This window comes from Mauremys mutica, chromosome 11 (assembly GCF_020497125.1).
Source record: "Mauremys mutica isolate MM-2020 ecotype Southern chromosome 11, ASM2049712v1, whole genome shotgun sequence".
NCBI lineage: Eukaryota > Metazoa > Chordata > Testudines > Geoemydidae > Mauremys > Mauremys mutica.
Window position 1 is genome coordinate 70135777 of NC_059082.1, and position 26298 is coordinate 70162074.

Here is a 26298-nt window from a genome sequence, read left to right on the forward strand (position 1 = left end):
ACATCCAAGAGCAGAGGATGTTGGTGTCTTTAGCAGGATACAAATAATTTGTCTCATCCCTTGCCCCCCCATCAGGGCTTGCTTTATGTCCTCACAGGTTAACTAGGCGCTGCTAACTGTTAGTAAATCAGGACCCCCGGAAAACTAAACAAGCTCTCATTGGATAGTGAGACCGTAATGCTCCAGTTGAGAAAGAGGAACATTTTTTCCAGTAAGAGAAGGCGGTTCTAGAAAGAGGACAATTAATCAGACTGAACTATCTCGCAGTCCTGAGAAGAGGCATTCAGTTGTAAAGCAATGATTAAGGACAGGCCAAAATAATCAGTGGAGATATTAGAACACCCCCCCACCACCACCACCACATCCCACTTACCATTTTCCCACAGGGATAAAGGAATTCAAATTACTCATCTGGTGAGTTACACTCTACCTTGAGCCATCCAAGGAAGTTCCCAACAAAAAAAATAAAGAGCCATTGTCTGTGCTAAGGGGCGGGAAAAGCAAGATTCCCACTGTCCATTAAGCAGCTTAGCCCCCTTCTGGCTATGCAGTGCTTTTATTGGTGGAACTCCTGTGGGTCAGCTGAAAGCATTCATACCACAGAACTATAAGTGAAGATACCTGGGATGTCAGACATACAGACAGGATTTGTTGAAGGAAAGAGAGCGGTGGCCTAAAGGGGAAGCAATACTGAACGTGACAAAGGTATCAAATAAACAGCAACAAGTTTAATTACGACAAAGACCGTACTGTCCTTAGTCTCTATTACAAAGCTCTCACTAATGTCAGTGGGAGATCCGCTGTGGATTGAAGGGACTATGACCTCCTGAAATATAGCCCAGCCTAAGGACCATAATTGAACATGGAACGCATCCCTCCTCTCCAAATGAGTTGCAGCCCCAGGCTGCCAACACTACACATCTAGATGAACACACAGATTTACACCAGGGCAGCGGCAGCATGAGAATCAGATGGCTGGAACTGGCTCCCTGCCTGGGATCCCATCCCCCACTCCAAGCAGACCTTGGCCCAGCTTCTCTGCTGCATCATATTTTAATACAGGAGGGGAAGACGATGCTAGGTGACCAATCTGTGAACGACTGGTCCAGCTCCCACTGAGATCAACAGCAAGATTCTGACTTCAATGGGAGTTGGACTGAACTCTTTGGAAGTAGAAGCCCCACTGATGGCTGGCTGTACCCAGCACACCTCCTTGCTTTGGTGTATGTCGACAATGCAGCTAGGATAGTGCTTCCTAGCACAGGTAGACATACACACACTAGCTGCCCGAGTACAAAGTGGCCCAACCCATTGGGTATGTACTCGGGCAGCTAGCCTGAGCCACTGCCTGTCCCACTGCGGCCTCACTGCAGTTTCAGCTCTGCTCGAGCTAGCGTGCTAACGCCTGGTCTTGCTACTTGCACTGGAAAGTGCCCTCCCAGCTGCAGTGTGGACGTAGCCTTTGATTCCTGCACTGCAAAGTAAAGGGCTTGTTTCCCCATCATGCGATTAAATTCAAGCAGTGAAGACGATGTTTAGTTGGTAAACGTCCAGGATCCTGTTTGAAAAAAAGTTATGGAGGTGACAAATAATGCTGGCAACAATCCTAGTTATAGTCATTAAAAAAATAATTAAAGTTTCCCCTTTTAATTGAAAATTTATGTAAAAAGGACTTCAGCTTTAAATAAGACATTTGTACAAAGCTTTAACACAAAAACAGTGAACACCAACCAAAATGTGCATTATGTAAACACCAAAATGTTCTTCATTTGTTCAGTAATGCACAGAACAATGCTGCAAATTCCCTTTCCAGTGGATTGAATTTCTGTAGCTATCCCCCCCACGAATCTTACTGGAATACAGGAAATCCAGAAGCTTTGAAACATTTACAGAGCTACAGTAGTCAAAATACATTGTAACTAAAGGATTTTTTAAGGGATAGTTTAAATACAGAAATATTTTTACAGTCTCACAGGTAAATGAACGGCAGATCAGATTAGAAAAAAAAGCACCAAAATATTTAATATACATCTGGCACAAGGTCTACAAGAAGTCGGTAATGGACAAACCAATCCCTTGCTTTTTAGAGAAAGGAAAAACCGGACTGCATTTAATGCTCTTATTTAGTAAGGGGGAACAGCTTAAAAACAAACAAATCACACCCAAGACTACTATAACCAAATAGAATCTTAGTTTGTTTGTTTTGTGCTTTTGACAGCACTTCGTAGAGCACATTCACTGTTTCCCCTCTGGGGGACTTGCACACAGTAACAACTCGTGAGAAAAAGTGTTACTGTAAAACCACAAATATTGGCAAGGGGACTCAAAGAAGCAGGTATAGTACCTGGAACTAAATGTTATAAAAAGTTTCAAATGGGCTCTATCCCTTTAAAAAAAAAAAAAGGAACAGGATGCACCCCGACCAATTTCAAGCATTGAAATTGCAGAGCACATCTGATACTGTTACATGTATAAGAGAAAGCATGGCCCTGTGGAGACACGACACATTAGTATTTTCCAGCACTGAGAAGACTGTTGGATGGGGCATTGGGCATCTTTTAGGTAAATCCAAAAGGCAAAACATGAATCCTAGGACTATTCCCAGCTGTGTAACTATGGTGGAGTGGTCTCCTCTGACAAGGTTTTTCTCTCTCCCTGCCCCCAGCTGGTTTCAAGCAGGAATGCCTCTTCAGAGAATCAAGTGCACTGACTTGTTACATAGATACTGGACAATATTAAGCCAATTGTGTTCACATACGCTTGAGTGAAAGCCACGTGAAGTTGTCCAAAGCTGAACAGATCTAGGTTAGCTTTAGTTCTTTCTCTGGGGATATATAAGATATATAAAAATGATTCCTCCTGTCACGGGCAAATTAAGACTAAGCTGGACTCAGATCCATCCAAAGATTAAGTGTTACAAGCACAAACCTTGCTCTCCTCAAACTATTTTACTCTCAGCAGTCCACTTCCAGACAATATTCCTTGATCTTGCCCTCACACACTCAGTGACTCACTGGTGCTACAGCCCCTCACGTCAGCCATCATGGATCCCACATATCCAGCCTTAGGAGTCAATCCTGCAAGCTGCAGCAACTTCTCCAGGACCTGAAGAAGCCCAGCAACAAGCAGGATTAGGTCCTTAATCTCCTGCCTCCCTTTTTTCCTTTCATTCATCATCTGATAGTTAAAATATCCTTTAAAGAGCAAACACTCTTTTCAGATCACTGTTTACAGATACTCTAGAAACTGTAGCCTTAAAATATTAAGCACTATGCTGTAAAGTCCTCTAATGCTCATACTGTATTCCCACAAGTGTAACAGCAGCCAGCCTTGAGCTCTGCTGGAATTTCATGCAGATCTGTCGTTTCTGTCATGCATGACTTGTCCTGTTTAGTAAATCAGGGACAGAAAAACAAGTTTCACTGCAGGTTCTGCATAAATGGCAATATTCAAGTAAACATGTATTCCACAGCAGGTAACCTTCAGCTCCAGAAGTATAATTTAAGGAAAAATAAAGTTATAGCATAAACAGAGACAAAATGCTTTTCTGCCTGTGTATCTACAAATATCCAGAGGGGGCTTATTTGAAGAGTGCAACTATGCAAAAGGTAGGAGCTTAAATTGTACAACCTCCAAAAACAGTTAGGCTTATATAAAACTAAAGACAGAAAGGTTGATTACTGTACCGGAGAGGAACTGCTATAAATTCCATCGATCATTTAAGGCAAGCTGTTTGCAGAACTAGTCTGTTCAAGCCTGTTGCTTCACAAATTCCCAATTTTTTATTTTATTTTGCTTCTGCACAGATAGTGCAAGAGGTCAAATGAATTACATACTAGCAGGAAAAACCCACCACAGCTCTGAGTTTGGAAGAATGGTCTTACAGCTGCACTCGCTGCTGTGTAGCATATACACATCAGGCTTACACAGACAGTAATTTTGCTGTGCATTTTGAATGGGAAGGAAGAAATGGCTCATGAAGACAATACTCAAACGGATTCAAAGAAAGCAAGAGTTAAACTGGCATGCCACCATCTCTAACAGTTTAAGAACTTCTTAGCTTTTCTTTGAACATAAAGTTACGCATTGATCTTGAGAGGCAGGAGAGAATGGACACAGCTACTGAAGCTGAATTGGTCCAAACAAATGCAAGGTACAAAACTGATTAAAATGCTACAGTTACAGCCTAACATGGAAGGAGGGCAATGAAACATGCAAACATTTCTCATGGTACTGCATTGGATAGGTTCTTAATACATTCTAAGAAACAAAATTGAATAGGCCACCCTGTTCACTCATAAGGAATGGTTTTTTGATCTCCCAGGGAAGGTCTGTTTGTTACTGATATACTCTAGCTCAAATGTGGGGGGGGGGGGGGGCGCGAGACGGGACCCCCAACACCACAAGAGTGACTTTGTATTTCTCCTACATTGTAGGATAGCTAACATCCTGAATGACCTAAACTTGTTCAGCAGTTTGACATGGTTCTGGGTTTTTTAGATACATTGGAATGGTCCATTATAAGATTCAATGAAGCTGCGCGCACATTATTAGCAGTACTTTGAAGACTGCTGTGAATTTAAGGAGACAGATAATATAATGAAGTAGATTAGTTATCCAGATATAAAATCCTGGAAGGAAAGAATGGTGACACTTAACCACTGAGTAAATCTAAGAACAGATCAACCACCAGGTATTATATGGTGAATGAATTAAAGCCGCCTGTCTTACAGTGTGATGTGTTTTATTGCGGTTATAGAGTGAAATTTGAATTTCTGGATTCATACTGTCAGTAGTTTGGAGAGAGAAAGATTATTACATACACGCATGTGTGCGCCTGACTACAATAAAATTAAGCAGACACTTAACTTGAAACATATACAGCAATTTAGAGTACATATTCTTCAGTATGTGTGTGTGTTTGGTCTTTTAATGAAATACTAAACTGAAGAATTTTTTAAAGACACTTTAGGTAGTGTCTGAGATTCATTTTTAAACATGAAGGGCTAAATTCTGCCCTCAGACATGCACCCCTTTCCATGAAACTCAGCCCAAGAGTAGAGTCTGGTACCTAATTAATTAAGGCTGTCTGACATCATACTGTCGAACACACAGCTGCAAGACCTGGAAATTTACAAGGTATGCCATGAATGAGGAGGATATAATTTCAGCTGCCAACCATGATATCAGAGCTGAAGTGACTTTAATCACCAGAGACTAGAGATGGAGTTTCCTTGTTCAACACTGTTTCATAAATTGTTTATAAACTAAGAGGCTAGTTTTATTTATATTATATAAATAAAATGAAAAGGATATTCATACTGAGGCTGTCTCATGTCAATACCAAGGACTATTCTCTTGGTGTTATATCCATTTCCCAGAACATGTGTGATAAGCTGAGTTATTGTTTCTAGTTTTATTTTCCTGTGGTTTGTGTAGCAGAATTGCACAATATTAAAGCTGTAATTTTCCATTTAGAATAGCACCTGAAGCCAATGGACTCACATATTCAACATTAGTCTCCTTTAATGTATTCTCAGTCACGTTTCTGACTACCATCCAATGTGCGTGAGCCTGCAAAGGATCCTTTACTTGCGAGACTAGTCCCATTTGACCTCAATAGCAGTACTCACATGAATAAGGAATTTGCAGGATGGAGCTCCAATTAATCTGGGATACTAAATTTTAAAAGTGTTGTGAGCCACAATACTACGTAGTTGTCTAACACTCAGTGTTTTCATGAGTCACATTCTTTAGGTGTAGAAAGGAAGACAATAAAATGACACGAAGCTTGGATATCAGACCATTTCCCCCAGTAGATGATAAACTGGTGCAATGCATATCTACAGCTACTTACCCCAAGATGTAGCAGTTTCACTACATCATCGAGTTTTAGCTATAGTTCTTTAAAAATCAGCACCACAAAAGAATTCTAATGGTTTCAAGAATCTCATCAGCATCATGCCCATTTATAATCCCTTGATCTACACTTTAAAGATTTTATATATCTGAAAAATGTGAATATATTCGGCCTATTCCGTGGAAGTTCACAGTTCAACCATTAAATAAGGACTTCTCAGAGGCTCCAGGATTAATAAAGATTTCCCAGAAACATGTACAAAACTCCAAGCCCATGACCAATATAGTGAGCATTAAAAAGCAAGCTATATTTGATGTTTAGGATCATCAAAATATCAGGCAATCCAGAATAAGTACCGTCACTGTCTGTCACTCACATAGTTGTGAAAAGTTGCACAACTCAAGCAAAGAACAGATTGTTAGACTTTGCAGTCCCTGGTTTGCATCAATTTTAAAATCACAAACTTGACTTTTCGCATTGTTTCTCTTTTGTAATCCAAAAGTGACATTTAGTATAGAACAAAAAGAAACGGCTTTTTTTCAAGACAGATTTGGCTAGCATTATAAGTGTTTGGTATCCAATAGGCTGGAATGATTCCTGGTAGAGTAAATAACTATAGAACAGGGCTTTCCTTCTGTTACAACAGCATGGCACGAAGCCACCCAGGTCTGCATTTTTTTTCAACCGGAATTTCCTCTTTCACACAACTACCGCCACCATCCTGCCTTGGCAAACCACCCTGCATTACACCTAATGGCTAACGCTTTGCGCTGTAGAAGTTTCCTCTGTACCCCAATCCCTATTCAGATCAGACCTTAAAAAACACTCTTCAGTTTCTAGCCATAATCCTTTGTAGCCATTACAGTCTATTAAGTAACGACTGTCACCATTTAGTACTTACGTGCATGCAATAAGTATACACCGAGCAACCATTTTTCAAACTTTGGGCATTTTAAGTTCTTTTTAGGAGGAAGTGAAATGATTTAACAAAAAAAATACAGGATACTAGCTCATTAACAGAATACACATGTAGCCTTAAAGTTATTAATAAAGAGCCTCTCCATTTATGCTCAGGCCAAATCTACACTTAAAGGTTTTGCTGGCATAGAAATGTTGCTTTGAGGTGCGATTTCTCACATCACCACCCCCAACCATAGCTGTGTGTTACCAAAGGGCCTAGGATAGGTAACAGCTTTACTGTCAAAAAAAAAGTACTCTTGCTTAATTTGCTTGCCGAACCAGAATGCCTATACCAGCAAGAGCACCTGTTTGCTGGTATAACTGTGTACACTAAGACAATTTTGCCAGTATACAGACAAAATGTACACAAAGCTTCAGCATATATTTAATAACCAGGAACCAAGTCCTAAATTTTGTGTTTCTCCTGCAAGTTGACAACCTGTTAGGCTTGAAACGGGAGCAACGTTAGTTTTCCGTACTTTTTACACATCCCTAATGCACGCAGAACATCGACCTCTCCTCATGGTGAGAAGATGTAATTTGAGCACATCTTCTTAAACAGATACGTACTTTAGTTTAATTACACAAGCACTGTTAATGATGCAGGATCTCAAAACTGAGCTCTTGCCACTGGATTTGCTAGCATGCAGTGACCATTGTGAGAGTCCGTGCGGGCACCTGCCTGGGCACTGGGATGCAAGGTAGCAATCTACAGGAAGCATCGGACAATAGGAACTGATTGCTCACCAGTTTCATTTTTAAATTTAAGCCATTTTATGATCCTGAATTACAACTCTGAAAATAAAGTTGTATAATAGAAATGTATCAAATATACGGAGCCAATGCTTAGCTTAATAGAAAGCCTCAGCCATTATTATCCCTTTTACCAAGAAGTATAAAAAAAGCTGATATACTAAAATTTTAAAAGGTAGCATCAATAACCAAAAAAATTCAACCAGTGTTAATAAAACTCCCTTTTTAGGTCATAATAGGCAAATAATCCCAGTACAGGTAATTTAAAAACAATAAATTGAGTTCTATTTAAACATTATTAAATCAGCCTAAAAATGAATGGTTTACAGTGTTGTCATTAAGAACACATTGAAGAACTCACTTTTCCATTGGGTGCCAATGTTGTTGCTGCCCCAGAAAATTTGGAGGGATGTAATTATGCTTTAGCAATTAAGTATAAAGTTAAAAAACTGGCTTGTCAACATTAATGCAAGAGATCCCTACACAGGTGTACTGCACTTGCCAGACAAGGAAGTTGATAATACAAATCAAGTGTAAATTAAAGCAGATTTACATACCCCAGTTTCCCTCGAAAGCAGCTTTTTTGCTCCTGTTAATGTTTACCAGCCATAAGAAGCAGAACCTTTGGCTCCAAAGTATTTTCACATAGTCATAAAAATATGAATGATTTCTTCAGCTGAAAGGAAAATTCATCAAGGAAGTCTACTTCCAGTAAAACTGAGGTAGCGCTGCTCTTTTGCACGTGATGCTTAAGTAATTTAGACACAAAGTGTTAACTACAATTCAGTTGACTGACAGGTACAGTATGTTTTCATAAATAAAATCCAACATTTAGTTCAACACTCCAAAAAAAGAATGACCTGAACTCATGTTTTTTGAGAGTTAGCTTAAAAGGGGATTGAGACATATTACAAAAAGCAGTCACTTACATTGTTTTTAGAGCCTTATTATCTGGGAATTAATGCATTTGTAGTTAGCAGTTAACACTGCTATTCATATTGGTATAAAACCTTAAAATTAATATAACCTAAAATTTCAACAATGTAAACAGCACTACACACAGTACAGACCTGCCCTGATAAATGTAGGATACAAAACTCGAATCTGGCACTGTATAATTTAGCAATGTTAATTTAAACCTAACAAAAAGATCTACATTGTGCAAGAAATGTCAGACTTAATACTAATCTGAAATCTTTTTTAAAAAAAAAAAGAAAAAACAACAACTGTTTTTAACTTGTAGCCAGGGTCAAATGTTTCAGGGCAAGAGTTAAAGGTATAACCAAAATTAAGAAAGTGCCTAAACCATGATACAGCATTTTAGAGCCCTTTCAAATACAAGGCAGAGAAAGGTGTAAAGTAGAAAAATCTGGAGCCTCAGTAATTTCCAGAAAGGTCCAGAGTTTACATTTAATGAAGGGCAACAGGTTATTTCCATCACTGCTGCTTAAATGCTGTTAAGTCTGTTCTTCTCTACCCGGACCCGCTGTGTCTGAACATGTAATACATTTGGTTTCCTCTTCTTTTCTCCTTCGTTCCATTTCCCATTCCACAAAGGTATCAAAGAGACTAGGCCAGGCCTCATCTTCACTGTAGTTGCTAAGGTCTGGTCCAATCACCTGAGTAAAATTTAGAAACATGTTCCATGTGTCCCGGGAGATTCCCTTGATTCCTGAGGGGTTCTCAATTAGGAAGTTTAACCACTGGTCCAATATAGGGGGGTTATTTTGGGTGAAGACTAACTTCCAAAGGGCAATGGCTATTTCCCGATGTAGAGACCTCTGTCCTTCCTCAGAGTCCAGGCCAAACTGAAAGGTGAAACGATAGAGATCCTTGAATTTATCTTCTTGTTTGGCTTCATTTAAGAGGCTGGGGAACCTAGAACAAATGCCATCAATGCTGTCCGCATTTATTGCTTTGCAGCCCTCAAAGAACTCCTTCCTATTAGCAAAAGAAAAACCATCTGTTAGTACCTTCACACAGGCAGACTATAAAACCCTATCTGCATATAGCTAGTTAGAGCCAAAAATGGACCTCCTTTGATAAGACTAGTAAGGCTAAGTACTGCAAAAATCAGCACACCCTCACCTTTCATCTGAAGTATTTACATGTCAGCAGTGAGAGCTGCTAAGTAGCCTGTTCAGGATGAAATTTGAATTTTAAAATATTGTAATTACTTTTGAATCCAAATTTGCAGCACTGTTAATGGCACCCCAGGAGTGTAATTTAACATTTGAAAGGGATTATTGTGTGTGGCCTGCACTACTGCCTGAACGGGCAATGCTTTGTGTTCCTCTTATCTTTACGTTTAAGTGACTTTAACACTGGAGTGATGCCAGATTGGCAGGCTTGAAGGCTCCCTCTTTCCCCCCCCCCCCACCAAAGCATAGTACAGGCAACATCAATGCAAGCTACCCTGGGTGCCTGTCCTAAATAATGCTTTGGGGACACCACTCTCAAGGGGCAACTTCAAATGCAGTGATCCTTCAATATCTGGTCCCTCTGCCAAGACTGCAAAATGAGGGTTCTGGCTGTGATAGTCAATGATCAGGCACCTGCTCACCGGGCACTGAACAGAGATCAACTCAATTTACATAGGCTACTGAACAGTTGTATACAAATGGTCTTCAGTTCCTACAATCTAGGGGCATTTTTAACCTGACAATCTACAGGTAGAAAGCTCTGTTCTACTACTAGCTCTATGACCCATCCAGTTCCTATGGTTAGGTTTCATACGATAATGAGCAGATTGTGGACTTTTCTTTGTGGGCAGAGAAAAGACAGCAATGAGATCTTGGATTTCTCTGTTTAGAGAAAAAAACAGAAATCGTGCTTTGAGAAACAATCCACACAATGCAAGCCAGACTGCCTGAAACCTACTGCTACATATGGTAGCTATTCTACTGGTGAAAGGATGTCACTCTGACAGTCTGCAGCAGGAGGAGCATTATATTGGCGCAGAATGGAGCCAGCCTAATAGTTGTGCAGTATCATGCACAAGACTTGATATACCAACTCCTTTATTTCCCAGCGGACATGGCTAGTAGTCATGAGGCAACCACACAAAAACAGAAAAGTTATTGGGCACTGTAATTTCCTAGGACAAAAGTGCAATAATCCTGGAGACTCTTGTTGGTAGTGTAGTACTGGAAAGCCCAACCTCCAGCATCTAATGTGAGGCTACCCATTAGTGTGCTATGCAATTAGTTTTACTTAAATCTTTTGAAATTATGACCACTAGCTATTTGATTAAAGCTACTACAGATCTAAATATTCAGAAGAGAGGATCTGTCTCCTCTGACTGGGCATTGAAAAAACTCAGGATTTTGGTTGGTTTGGTTTTTGTTAAGTATACTTGTGGGGAAATTCTGCACCACTGCCTGGGCACAGAATTCACATCATCTGCAGATTTCTTTGCTTCCCTGCAGAAAAATGACTTTTTCCCTAAGCAACGGAAAGCTGCAAGAGCAGTCATGTGTCTCCCCCTTCCCCCCCCCCCACCAAAGCTGGTGCATGTTTTTGGGTGCCCAGAGCAGCCAGCGCAGAAGTAAATCAAAGGGTGGAGGGAGCTGGGGATGCCCTAGCCTGTGCCGGTCAGACCCATCCCATGTCCGCCCAACCCCCATGCATCCAGACTCCTTATAGCCAGACCCCCCCACTGAGCCTCACCCCCCCTCACTCCCAGAATCCCCCCACACACCCAAAATGCCCCTGCCAAGCTCCCCCAGCCCCACCTGGGGCTGGAGACGCCCCAGCTCATGGCTCCTACCCTGCACTGGGCTCACCTGCTGCTCACGGCTGGGCTGAGGGTTGGGGAGGGGAGAGGCCAGGGCCGGGTCAGACCCACCCCCAGAAACCTTTCCCGGCTCTGCCCCCTGCCCCCATCGCTCTTAAGGCGTGGGGGGAGAGGTCGCCCATCAGCCCAACCCCATGCATCCAGACTCCCCCACACCCAGACCTCCCTGCTGAGCTTCCCCACTTCAGAGAGTGCAGAGAGACAGGGCCCCAGGGTGTTTCTGGGGCAAGCCTGGCCCTTGCACTGCATCAGGTTTGGGTGCAGCCTCACTGCCGAGTCTGTTTCCAGGGGGAAGAGGGGAGGAGACTGCAGGGTGATCTTCCACCTCTGCGTAGCCAGCCTCCACATTTTACTGACAAAATTTGCAGAATTTTAAAATATAGTGCACAGAAATTTTTTTTTGGCACAGAATTCCCTCAGGAGTATAAGTAGGAGTTTGCCCCAGTGTCCTTGAGGGAAGTTTCCCTTCTCCCCAATACTGTGAAATGTGCTAAAAGGCAACTGGTTGCCACCTTCCACCTCAGAGAAAGCTACATTTCAGTGGTGCTGTAAATATATAGTGTTTAAAAGCATTGCTGCTGACCAGCGTGAAAGACACTATACAAAAATGTAAAAACATTTTGGCCTCTGGTTCCTAGAATGCACAAATGCCACGTACAACACTGGCAGTCTGGGAACCTTGTACAGGAGATGAATTTACTTAGTATGCTGTTTTATCAGAATGGTAATGGAAAGTAAATAAGTGCAGTGGATTACACAGATGTTAGTAGCTAACTTTACGTTACATTTCTCTTATTTGCATTAAAGTAGAAATCAGTTTCAGCAGGATCTAACATTACTATCAAGTTGGTACTCGAGAGGATAAGACTGATTGTGATATGTCAGCGTTATACTGAAGTTTGGAGATTTCTAACGCACTTTTCCCCGTAGGCAGTATAATTTCTGAAGTGTGCCTTCAAGCACAGAAGACTGAGGTGTTGCAGAAAATGAATGGCATTTCCTTTCATAACTAATTTTTTTGCTTAAGTTCAATCAAATTATATGAAAAAGGAATGAGCATGCAAAGTTAACAGGGCTTCTCACCAGTGTATAGAAGATAAATATATTTGAACATATAAAATATTTACAAGTGCTGTAGGAACTAACCTTGTAAATTTGCACATGGTAGCTGCCTGGAATTTCCAAGCCAAGACTAGCACTTTAAATTCAGTGGGGTCAACACAGAGATCATTACAAAACCGTTCCATGCCTTCTTCTAGTATGGCATCTTCTCGTTCGTCCTTGTATCTCCTAAACAATTCCCCAATCCTTTGAACTGAAGATTCCTCTGCGCCGGAAACAGGCTCTTTCTTTGCATCCCCAGAGAAAGCTGGAGGTTGACTAGAATCTAAAGCAGGATCCGTTTTCTTTGTCCCATTGACAAGGATGTCGCCAGAGGATTTCGCACACACCGAGGTATGTTCTTCTTTGTGAACTGCGCTTCTTTTGCCATGAGACTTGCTGCTAGATTCTCTATCTCCATTTTTGCTGCCAAGGGTGGAAGAAGGATTCTTGCACTTAGTGACACACTGGCCCATGTTGTTGCAAGCCCAGCTTTTAGCGCAGTCCCCTTCTGATCCCACGCCCTCTCAGCTGCTGTTCAATGAACTTCAACATGCCATCAGCGGGAGTCGACTAACCTGGAAATAAGGTTTAAAATCAAATCACTGTTTCCCCACGGAGACCATATGAAGTAGTTAAGTAACATTCCCAGAAGAACAAACAAGAGACTAATTTCAGGAGTTTAAGCTTTGCTTACTGAAGAGGAATAATGTACAGAAAGTTAGTGTATGCCATAAATACAGGCAATTTCAACTAAGGTCCGTTGCTTTACCTAGAAATCAATGCAGCTCACTCAGCAGCTGCAGTATACTAACGGGTCCTAATAAAGGAAATTCCTAAAATTCTTACTGTAACATAGGTTACAAAGAGGTTGATTCATGTGCAGAATTCATCAAGACTGACTACTCCAACCCAGAAATATTTTAGAGGAAATCATTTAAAAAAACCATGATACACTTAACATATAGAATACAAGACTGTGAAACAAAGCAACCTGAGCTAAGGACACTATGTTCTGTCGGAAACTCCAGCTCTAACTTTGGCTTTTTGTTGGCTTTGGTCAGTTTCTGACCAACATCTGAAATCAAGTTTTTTGTTTTCACGTATGTATGCATGCTGCATGTTTACAGAGAGGGAAGGTGGTTAAAAGGGAACACGCATCTTTCCTGGAAGAGTATAATATGTATTTAATAGAAGGGCTATTCATGGTTTCAAGTACCTATCCTAATCCCTTGGGAGAGAAGGAGTATGAGGGACTGCAGGGGGATTTTTCAATGAAAGTTTCACATACATACTAAGGAGTTAATACTCCCAATTTCAGTTTATAAATTTAAACCAAAAACCATAATTTCTTTCGTAGCCATTTCATTCAAATCAAATTATGAAAGTTATAACTTTTTTATAGCGCATATTTTACCCACGCAAAAAGATTCAGATTCAAACTAAAAGAAATCCTTTGACAACGATCATGCCAAGGGGCAGCAGTTTTAGGGCTTAAACATTTAGGAAAATCAGAGTAACTCAAAGAACAGAATTGTAGATCTTATTTCTCCTCCTCCAGTCCACCAGTCATAACTATTGGCTTGTATCTTGCCTCTGTCAATTAAGCAACAGCCTCCAATGAGAAACTGAACTTTTAGTGCCTTTTCATTACAGCTTCCCTGTTACTTTACTTCCACAACCTGGAACCAATGAGAGATGAGAAAAGGAAGAGTAAGTAACCAAGGTAAAATACAAAAAAGGCAAATAGAGAAAGATGCGTTATTCCTTCCTGCCCTTTGTTCAGGCTGTAAGTGCTTCAGGACTTGGATCTGTAATTCTATTGGGTTTCCGGGAAACGGGGCGGGCTAACGGATCCCCCCCCAGCCTAAGGGGAGGTTCCACAGGGCCTCAGAAACCCACTAATTGCAGGGGACAACTAATAAAAGAACAGGGACAGGAGTGTGGTCAAAGGGTCATAAGAAGGGAGCCTGACGGGGACACCGAGCAGAGAACCCCGGACAGTGCCCACTGCTCCTCGAAGGCATCAAGGGAGCCAGCGGACTCCGCCCAGAGGAACTCCGCTCAGAGACGTGAACGGACTTGTAAGGCAGTTGCCAGTTACCACTACCAGAAGTGGTACCAAGGGCAAATGATTGCTTCAGAAACTAAGGGTATGTTTACACTGCAATCAGAAGTGTGACTGCAGCACATTAGTTATTGGAGCTAGCTTTAGTCTAGCTAGCACTGGTACCAATAGCAGTGGCGCACAAACAGCAGTGCTTGCTAGCCGCCCAAATACGTACCCAGCGTATCAGGCAGGCTTGCACAGCCTGTACAGAAGCCTGTGCTGCTGCGGCTTCATTGTTCTAGGTACCGGCACTAACTAGATTAAAGCTAGCTGGGGTATGTCTACATGTACTGCAATCAATCAATCACACACACCCTGTCCCCGCAGTGCAGTGGAGACATTCCCTTAGAATAGATCCTCTTCCTCTAGAGGGGTCTTTAATAGGGAATGAATATAAACTCCAGAAAACTAATTCAACAGAGGAGGCCATTTTGAGCCCTCAGGTAAGCAACAGCAATCAATATATTTTCTCTCATCCCACAAGCAATAAATTCATATATGTTTATCTTGCTTTGACCATTTGTTCCGATGGTGGGAGGTAAGGCTGTTAGTTTCACAGTTCACACAATAACTGTAAGTCAGCCATTACGGCTCTATTTTCCCCCCTCTAAAAAAAAATTGTTTTCCCTCATTATCCCATTCAGTTTGCTAGACTCTAGAGATGGAAGAGACTTCTTAGACACTGGACATGACAAGGAGCAGGCATCCTGTAGTTTCCAACATTCCAAATCCTTGACATCTTTTAGGTAATCTGCATCGTTTGACATACCATTTGTATATGGGGGCAAGTATCCATTTAATGTTTGGAAAGACCAGCTCTGATCTAACAGTGCTATCTATATTAGTTCATATTTTTAAGGGTTCACTTAGTCGTTTTTATTTTCTCCCCATTATTATAAAGGGCTGCTTGTTTAAAAAGCCAAACGCTACTTGACATTACTGTTATAGCTCTTTGATAATTAAACACGCAATCTGTCTGGTTCCATTGCTCCCATCTGCCTGCGGGTCCACTTTGCCACTTCCCCCAGCAGTTTGCATCACAGTAATTGCACTCTACTAAAAGTCAATCAGTTGTGAATGGAACACTACTGTACTGAAGGCAAATTCCAGGATACCAACTCCCTCCCGGATTTACTTAAATTGATCGGAGTCTGAATCTCAATTGACTTGTGAATGGATGGCTAACAGCTCTATCACCTTCCAGAAGTAATACGCAGTATTTAGGTAACTGAATAATGTAGCTACCACAGATTAAGTTTTTGGTTTTAAGTAAAGCATGCAAGAGAAACTGAGAAAAATGAAAATCCAGCGTTATAGCAAATATTTTTTTAGAAAGGCAGGCTTTTGGCAGGGTATAAATCATCATGCATATGGCTATAAGACAACCTCTAGCTGTTGGGGGTTAGGAAAACTTTCCCTCTGGGCAAAATATCCCATAACTGCCTACTAGTGCAGGCAGTGGCCCAAGCCAGAGGCAGGATACTGGATGGGTCACTACCTGGGTCACTGATCTGATCCAATATGGCAATTCTTATGTTCCTGTATATCTAGAAAGAAGAGAAGAAAGTTCACATTGCATGATGGTAATTTACATAATCAAGCTGTACGTGTGATTTTTGTTCTCCTGCTTCCTAAGTAACAATTGGTTTCACCACAGAAAAAGAATTCTGATATTTTTAAGTCTGGTCATGTCATTTTTTACATTACGACAATGTTGATCTCATTACTACTTTTCCTAATGACAGTGATTATATTACATAGCATGAAGGTTTCAGTCAGTCAATGTTATTAACAGACACTGTAGGTGAGAAGATCTTATCGTCATGGTAGTTTCAGAAAATGCTGTCAGAAGTTAGTTTTAGGTTAACCTATATTGTGCAAATTAACCAAGTCTATTGTTTCAAATAAGCGCCTACCCACGCACCTCTCCTCTTCAGAAAGGATTTTCCTATATTCCAATCCATCTGTCTTTTATTATGAGACTAGCTGTCTGTTAGCAGTGCTTTACTAATAATAGCACAACACCCACACCAGCAGAGCCCAGACAGCGTCAGCTATTTGTCCAGTAGTGGAACATCTCCCTTCCTTCTACTGAGTAGCTGTTCCAAAACATAATCCTACCTACTACAAGCAGACATCAGAAGAGATTTAAAGTACCACTGTTGTAATTCCTCACTTCTCTTGTAGTATAGGAAACCTGAGGCAACATTCCAATTCTTTTGAAGTACTCTTGCTCCAAAAATAGCAAAACCAGCTTTAAAAAAAAGTGTCCAGCTACCTCCACAGTCAATTTCTCCACATATCTTGTTCTGCAACTTTCTGGTTGTTTTCCAGTGTTGCTTCAGTGTGGGAATGCTGTTCTCACACTGCTGGATCCACTCCACTTGCTTGCTAGTCTTTTTTGCTTCCCATTCCACTCGTGTTTCAAAAGTGGGAGATGCAACAGAATGGGATGGAGAAAAGAAAATTGTGCACATGGGGAATAATATTTCTTATTGGGAGAGAAGAGATCCAATTGCAGCATCAGGAGCTATGGTGAGAGTTCAGACTTTAGTGGGGATCAGAAGAAAATTGCTTCTGATTATAAAATGAGTATAGGAAATAAGCAACATGATCTCAAAGTGATTTAGCTCATCTAGTATGACCAAGCAAGCACACCTGAAACTTGAGGAGATGATTCTTAGTTAGAATGTTAATATGAATGGGTACGTTCAGATGTATCCAAATATTAAGATCTTTGTATTAGAAGGCAGTGTAATTGCCAGAAGCCATAAGGATAGAGTAAAAATATACACTAAACATTTATAAATAAGTGAGTTGCAATTTGATAAAAACATCAGGACAAGTAAATAATGACTAGAGGAAAAAGTTGCAGATACCACTAGTAATAGACTACTACTACTAGAGAATAAAATCTGGGACCAAAATCTGAGGAAATCAAAGCCACAGGATACTGTACGCCTGAAGGATTTTGACTACTCAGCCAGCTGTTGAGCAATAATTTACAGTATGAATCATCTAGAGATGTCTATGTTACATGGAAGACAGGCTCATGAACCAGAAAGTGGAGAATCCAGAGAACCATTGTGAATCTACTTTTTCCAAACCAGAAGGAAGCAACTGAGAACCCAGTAGCTAGTAGTCACTACCAATAAGTAAAAGCCCACCACTAAGAATAAGATTTGCAGACCTCAATATTACACATGAAATAAAATTAAAGAGGTAGAAACCACTAGGAAGATCTTATTAATACAGCCATTAATTTTAAAAAGTGTGTAAGAAAATAATTGGGGGGAAAAGTGGGTAAGAAAGTAACGGAAGGGAATAAAACTGATGAACTGACTCCTTCATAGCAATTATTTTTGAAGTCAAAGAAATAGGAACATTCCATAAGAATGGCAAAAAGCCAGCAGGTTTGGGGGTGTTGTTAGGCAATGCCTTAAGTTTAACTGCAACCACTAATATAATGGAACCAAGAGTGAGACAAGAATCCATTAACACCTGAAGAATAATTAAGTTATGAGCAATAAACAGCATAGGTTTATAGAAGAAAAATAGCACCAGAATTTTTTAAATTTAAATTAAAACTTACAAAATTCAAAGGAGAGCAACAGGACAAAATGGCAGGAGGTGTCGGGGGAAACCCAAAACAGATCTCCCTTTGTTGCATGAAAGAAACAAAAAGTTTAGGGATTCCCACTACAAATGGAAGTTCAGCCGCGCTAATTGGTATATCCCCTTCCATCGTAACCCAGGGAGTATACTCCATGGTGACAGCATTGCTGATGTTCTGCAGGATTTCCTCACTGTCTCAGCATCTCCCAGCAAATCCATAAAGTTTCCAACAGAAATTAATCCAGACTCCTACAGAATCCTGGATGTATGGCATGACAATATAGTATCCAGAGGAGCAGAGGCTGAGGAGAGACTATTGGGCGTAGCCTGGATGTTCCAGCTCTATTCAGATGCTCCAGAATGCGTAGAATTTCTTAGGATACATCTAAGAGGGTATTACACTGCTACCTCTTCAGGCTCTTTCACTTTTCCTCCTACCCATCCAAGGTTTCCACCTTGGAAACTTTACAGATATCAACTCTAGTTATCTTACTCTGAGAGGGGAATGGTCAAGCTGCTCTAATAGCAGTTTTACCTTCTCAAATGTCTATTAAGGGTCACAAAAAGTTTAATACTTACATAATCTCAAATCCACGGGGGATCATTTCTTTTTTTTAAGTTTCCTTCAGGCTTCCAGGTCTCCACATGGAATGCTGTAAAACAAGAGGACTACTCAGAAATCTTTACACTTTAAAAGCAGACTGCAATAACTGTAAAATGCACCTTTAAAAATACAACCAACTACTACTATACATGAGAACACCTGATGAATTTGCAATTTTCTTTACACAACTGAAATCTATTTGTTGTAATAGCAACATTTCTACAAACTAGGTAGCCTTTCAATTAGTAAGTGATTAGAGCGATATTAGCCGGCATTAGCTCAGTTTCAGAGATAATTTACATCAGACTACTATATTGTTATTTGTACCCAGAATATAATTAAAGTATCGGATACAGCAACACTATTTTATCTCAATGGAAGTTTCAACTTACAGCCATTTCAGTAGACTGCGCTTTTATGACTTTTGGCAAGGTGCTTCATTTCTTGCATTCAAGACAAGTTTGAGTGCATACTCTAGTATATGCACCAACCAGCAATTAGTAGTAAGTAAGAGGATATCCAATCCCTAGGAGAACCAAATAAATACCACTTTGAGTGTACCTCTACTCTGAAAAGGGACCACCCCCCAAAAGAGCATTGTAAACTTCCACGTTTATTGTGCCTCATGGACTTCCAGATAAAACACAGGCAGGGGATGTCTAGACTAGAGCTGGAAAGTGTGAATTGCTGCTGTAGGCAACATACACGCTCTAGCTCAGCATTAACACACAAAAATACAAGTATAGCCGCAGCAGTGCAAGCAGGCAGGCAGGAGGCACTAGATGATGCCCTGAGTAAGATCCTGTCCAAGACCACAGGTACTTACTGGGTGTGGTTAGCCTCTCCCGCCAGTTGCACTGCCACAGTTATACCCGCACTACCATTTTTGGCGCGTTAGTTCTGATCAAGCTTGTGCAAGTATGTCTCCCTGAGCTGGAATTTACACCTTCCAGCTCTAGTGCAGACATAACTGTCTTTCTTGGTAAACTGAAGGTTTTCTTAACTCCCAGCCCTGCAAATTCAACCCCAAATCTGAAAACCAGGCTGGGTTCTCTCCGGCTTATGCAACAGAAGTTCTGACTGCAGAACCTACTCAACAACTGTGTTCACGCACAAGTTAGAAAAAGAATCTCAGCTCACTCTTCTGGAGTTGCATCGGCTCTGCAGTACTAGTAAGAGTAGTAAAGAAGCACATATGGCTGAGTACATTCAGGGAGCAGAATCAGTTGATTGAGAGGTGCCACTTCTTGGTTCGCTGTTTAGATTGGAACGGCTTGTTAAGAAACAAGCTGGAGACTTGCTCATACCCACAGAGCTTTTCCAATTGAAAGCAATAGGGAGTGGATGGGGAATGACAGCCCATGTTTCCTTGAACGGCTTTTGACCCCCATATCCATGCTGCTCCAAGTACACCAAAAAGAGAACCAGTTCAGGGTAAAGCAGCTTCAAACGACAGTTTGAATAGTGTGAGTTCAAGGAATTGGGCATCTGGGAGCATCTAAAAAAAATATCTCTGAAGTTGTCAGGTGGTTTTTTTACTCACTCAAAACAGAAAAAAAAATAAAAAGAAAGAAAGAAAAGGAAAATATTCATTTCATTACTGAAGTGCTTTTACCCATCCTCTCGGAAAAACAGCACAGAGACAACATTTTAACAGTTTTTATATATATTCCACGTTTATAACAAACTACTTTAAGCAATTTGATGGGGGAAAAAAAAAAGACTGCTTTTTCAGGGAAGGGCTATACCATTCAATACTTATCTGAAAATATCATGAGTCTGGGCCATCAAATCTATGTCTCCAGTTAACTACCGTACAAAATGCAAAGAGTAAATTTAGTTCTGGAAAGACCAAAGACTGATGTAATTCAGGCCTAGCTAGTGAAAGCCAAATGTTTTCCAGGGTATCGTGAAGTAGTTTCCACCTTGGCTGACCTGTGGATACGTCCTATTAGTGCCAGATGCCAGCAATTTTAATGTCTGTTAAAAGAGTCATCTCCAACCTTTCCCTGCTTATTTTTAATTCAGTTGTGTTGCACATTGCTGGGTTCAAACTGCATAGCAAGTACCCTGACGCTTGTATCAATCTCTAAATAGCTCCAAACATCAAGGGATAGTTGGTTTCAGAACGACAAAGCTGGTAATTTTTTAACAGAAGTTCTTACCACTGGTTTGCTAAACTTGTAAGGTTAGACTTACCACACCTCACAACGCTAACGTGTGGGATTCAAAATAAAGAATAAGCTTGAGCTAGTAGTTAGGGAAGTCCTAGTTACTCGAGTATATATTTAAAGGTCCTCCAGAAGATCAGAGGTGAGGGAGCAACGTACACTTTAATTAGGTCCCCAGGTCAAGGCTACAAAGTTATAGTGGCCATGTGCTACTGTCAGTTCATAGCGTCTTCCTCACTGGTGTCAACAGACATTTTTCACCAAGGCCATTTAGAAGATGGCCCTTAACTTTTCAGTTGTTTAGTACTCTGTGGAAATAAGATTATGCAAAAAGCGATCAAGAGCACCAAATCTTCCCTCACTTTTCCTCCCCTTCTGCTGGATATCATGCAGTGGTTTTAAGATTTTTTGGCATCTCCTTCTGGCTTCCTATACTTCCCCATTTTGGTACCTTGGCACTCTTGAACTCTGCAAGAAAGGGATTGTTTTAATATGGAAAGGCTGCAGAGGCAGAATAACTAGTGTTCTAGTCACTTTCCTTCCAGGTGTAAGAGCTTCTGCAGTTGAGACGGAAACAGTTATCTTTGCAAGGAAAACAACAGTAGTATGATCATACTCTTTTTGCCCTCTTCAGCAGGCTTTATATACAAACAGATAGAGGCGGACAGAAATGGACTTGGGCCACGTTTCCACTTGGAAGGCTTTGCCAGTACAGGTATACCAGCAAAACACTCCTACTGTGGAAAAAAGCTTATACTTGCGAAGGTGCACTTTTGTCAGCATAGCGTATCCAGCCCCAGTCCTCCTCTCTCCTCCCATCAAGCGAAATAAGATAAGCTAAACTGGCATATAATCCGTCTACACTAGGGGCTTTTGCCAGCTCAGCTACATTGGTCAGGGATCACACGTCTTCACATCCCTGCCGGACATAGCTATGCCTAAAGAAGTCTGTTGTGTACAACTGGCCTTAGTCCCGTCCACTGCAGAAGTAGATCTGTGTGAAATATTTCACAAGGAAGCCTGAAAACAGGAAAGGTTTTCCAGGTTTTGTGGTAATTGAGGAGCTCTAATCAGGTATGCTGAGGTTAAAGAACCTGTCAGTGAACCCGAGAAATGTTATGAATGTGAATGAAACCGCTCAAGTTCTGGTTTTGCACAAATTCAAGCCAAACAAAAGGAAGCAAAATTCTAATGTCAGATGAATTTTGCTTTGAGTTTTGGGTCCAAACCCAGGGGATGTGAACCCAGATGAATCAAAACTGGAAAAAATTGCACAAACTTCCGCAAACAGAAATATTTTATTTTAGGGTGCGGGATTACTACACACATACACACACCCTGTGCATGAGACCTATTAAAAGAGAAAAGTGATTAGGCTCACACCTAGTTTGTCCCTAGTTTGTCTTTGCAGCCGGCTCTGTATGAAAGTGACTGAGTACAATTTTGGCTGCTGCTGCTTGTGGGCGAAATTATAGTGTAATCAAGCGATGGAAGAGCTGAACACCACATTGCTCAATCAGCAGGCGAGTTGGAATTTTGAAGCCCACAAACTGTTAGGATCTGCTGAGGTGAAGCTCTCTCAAGGGAATCCTCAATTTAAGTAAGAAAAATCATTTTCAAGTTGACCTAGATAGGGAAAGGAAGTGTGGAATCAGGGGACAACCCCCCCGCCCCCTTTGAAATGTCATCCTATATTTCTAGAAGCCAGTTTACAGCAGGTCCAGAAACTCACTACAACTGCAGCCCATATTTTTTTGGGCCAATTAGCTATGCCAAGAATCAGAATTGCAGACACTTCGTAGTAGCATGAACTGCGACCGTCTTCCAACATCCATAGCTACCCTGCAACAAGTCCCATAATAGCTGGGAAGTAGTTAAGAATTTGTTAAATGATCATGTCTAGACATTGTGTTAGCAAAAGAAGTAGTCTAGGAATGTACCATTAAAGAAAGTTTTCCTTCCATGTGCTCCGCACAGAAGACACCTATTCTGCTATGTTCTTTATCCAAATGCATACTATGAAAGGGAAAGAGCAATACTATAAAACGTCAAATGCTTCCAAATTACAATAAATACAGTCTAAAAAAAATTACAAGTAGGTGTTTCAGCCCATCATGCTGTGTTAATTTTAGAACAAGGCTAGCTGAAGAAAACAGACTGAGGAACAAAGTGAAACATGATACGACTTCTATCTAAAAGACTGGAGTGAAAGCACTGACACATTCTGTACCTTGGGGGAGCACCCTGTAACCTCCCATATTCCTCATCTGTATATAATTGTGATATTACATACAAAGCATGCCTTATAAGGAATCAGGGGAAGAATAGGATCTGCCGAAAGTCATTTCTCTATCCATATATGTATATCATTAATGCATAGGAAGTTATGAGAATTGTGTTGTATGGTTGTCACTAAAACATGCTGTAAGTTGGGGAATCAGCCAGAGGCAACAGCAAGGAAAGTAACCAAAACCCCGGCGGGGTGTCAAACAACCCATCAACAACCACTGTCCAGCAAGGGAGCTACAATTCAATGACTCGCCTGCATGAGACCACACCAGGGGAATTGCTCAACCTTGTCTGGAGACTCAGCAATGCCCCCAGACATGCTTGGACTTGTGCCCCGCCCCAGAGGATATAAAACAGACCCAGTGACCACAGGCTGGGCCTTTCTCCTTCACCCACCTCTGCTGCAAGTAACAAGGACACTCTGAAAACGCCAACTGAGGGGACTGGCCCAGATTTCAAGGATGAAATCTGTGTACTATGAACTGCAATATCCAGTAGGGTGAGAAAAACTGCTTAGTCTAGTTGTTGCCCAGTCTAATAGGGTTGAGAGTTTAGACTACATGCTTGTATTTTAATTTCTTTTGGTAACCAATTAAATTTTTGCCTATCACATTAAAATCTATCTTTTGTAGTCAATACATTTGTTTTACTGTTTATCTTTACCAGAGAGTCTGCCTGAAGTGTGTGGTAAATCTGCTCAGGTTTTGCAAAGGCTGGTATATAACCACTTTCCATTGATGAAGGGGTGAACCAATTAATAAATCTGCATTGCTCATCTTGAGTAGTGCAAGATGGTATATCCCTGAGGTGTAAGGCTGGGAGCAGGGGGAATTTGGGCTCTGGTGCCTTTCTCTGTGAGATTCATGAGTGGCTCTGGGAGCATTCATGCAATATAGCTGGGTGTGGGGTTCTCCACATGCGGTCATGCTGAGTGATAACAGCACCTGGAGGGGTTTGCTGCTGGTCACTAGCAGGCTGGAGAGAGTTCAGGGGGCACAGTGGTCCCACAGTCCCAGGTTGCATCCTGGGGATCCCGTCACAGGTACTCACAACTAGTTTTGTTCTTTAGAAGACCCATTGCTTGAAGTTGCTTTTGGATCCCTTTGCTTTTTCAGCAAAGGCAGCCCGTCACACTATCCTTGCATTGTTTCTTGGATGTTTTCCTCCTTACAAACCTCTATCTTTTATGGCCAGAACTACAAAGTAACCACAGAGTCTGTTACTTTTCATTTTCTATTTCTACTGAACATCGTTTTTTAAAAGTTTATAAATCCTTTAGACACAGGTACAACATCATGGGCTATATCCTGTACTTGTAGGTGGTGAGCTGATGATTTCTTTGGTCTTCTCCATACAAGCTATAATCCTAAGAAGCCCGTCATGCAAACCCAGAAGCCTGCTTAGCACACTAGCTTTTCTCATTATGTATACTACAGTTGCCCCCAGAGGCTCCATCTGAGACCGAGCTAGGCTCAATACAATCACATAGTGTGAAACAGACTTTGCTTTGAAGAGTTTATACAACCAAAATAAATGGACAATGGGTGAAGGGAACCAAGCCACAGCCAGATGAAGTGACCACTCAAAAGGTATGGAGTCTGTTAGTGGCAGAGCGTGAACCAGAACCTGAGTCTCCTGCCTCCCAGGCCAGTTCCTATCCTGTAGATACTTTAAAACAACAAAATTTTAACAAGTAAATTAATATTTCTTTTGCTGCATGATACTCAGATTTGTTCCTCTTTGCTTCAGAAGCAAAGATGTTTTTACTGATAGCACTAGTCATCTCCAGCTATTTAAAGATTAAAGGTCTAATTTTTGTAATTCCTTATTGGCTTCACTGGCAACTCTGGATCCTTAGCCACTCTGAAAAGTCAAGCCATAAGCCTATTGATTTTTTAAATGCTAAAATACTAATAGCCAAGTATGTTATTTCCAGAGTTCATTATAGGCTTTAGCATAATTTCACTGTTACTTGAGGTTTCTAATACAGAAGTTATGAATAACCAAAGTAGCACACCAGCACAGCCACTAGCAAAATTAGCAAGTAGTTGAAACAGGCTAAGCCGTGATGCCATCATATTGCACAAGCGAAAGGCAATAAGGCTGCAGGGTAAATGACAAGGTTTTTGATACTGATGTGCAGAATCCTAGATTCACAGATTCTAAGGCCAGAAGGTACAACTCTGATCATCTAGTCTGACCTCCTGTATAACAAAGGCCAGGGAACTTTCCCCAAAAAATTCCTACAGGAGATTTTAGAAAAACATAATTGTAATTTAAAAATCTCCAGTGATGGAAGATCCAAAAATTTTGGTAAATAGTCCCAATGGTTAATTACCCTCATTTAAAAAAAAATTAACCCTATTTCCAGTCTGAATTTGTCCTGCTTCAACTTCCAGCCGACGGGTTTGGAAGTAGCTGGCCTGGAAGCACTCACTGAACATTATCGATTTGCCCAGGACAAAATAGAATCTGTAGAAAACTCTGCCCAGACTCTAGTCAAATCAACTTGAGTAGGAGACAACTCCCCGCTCACTCCCAGCAATAAGCAAATGTAATTGTAAGACTAATTTTTTAGACTGCAGTGTGAATTAAACATGTTTGTGGGACTTAACCTGTCTTACTTTCCTTACGAATTCTTAGAAGCTGTGAGACTGCTTCCATTTTATAAGAAAATGTAATCTAGTTTTAGTCAAAGCCAAGTAGGTCTGTCAATGTAAATATATTTAATTTGTTCCTATATGAAGAAAATAAGAGTACCGGAAAGCAAACAACTGCCGAGTCATATTGAAAATTGAACTTTTCTCCCCAAAAGCAAATTCCCTGCTTCGGCTGATTAATAGTGGGACATCTAGGCACGAGTGGGAAAGCCCCAAACGGTAGGGTAGTAACTTTGGCAACTTGTTGGACAAGGTGTAAAAGTCTAAAATGAGGAAGATGCCAAAATACTTAATGAAGTCAGGTTTTAGAATTCAGATGCTCAGAGAAAGTTTACAAAAACTTTGCTATCCACCCTAATATTTTCATTATTACATTGTA

The 26298-nt window shown here is 40.9% G+C and overlaps 1 protein-coding gene across 3 annotated transcripts in view; it reads right to left on the reverse strand.

Annotated features, from left to right (window-relative positions):
• Positions 1–659: 659 nt before the first annotated feature.
• Positions 660–26298, reverse strand: part of DCUN1D3 (defective in cullin neddylation 1 domain containing 3) — a 33172-nt gene continuing 7533 nt past the window's right edge. For all 3 annotated transcript variants that reach the window (XM_044979984.1, XM_044979986.1, XM_044979985.1), the window contains exons 2-4: positions 18775–18848; positions 12516–13048; positions 660–9514 (exon numbers count right to left, since the gene is read on the reverse strand). In XM_044979984.1, coding sequence (XP_044835919.1) covers positions 9031–9514; positions 12516–12946 — 915 coding nt within the window. In that variant the 5' untranslated portion in view covers positions 12947–13048; positions 18775–18848 and the 3' untranslated portion in view covers positions 660–9030. The remainder of the gene's footprint in view (positions 9515–12515; positions 13049–18774; positions 18849–26298) is intronic.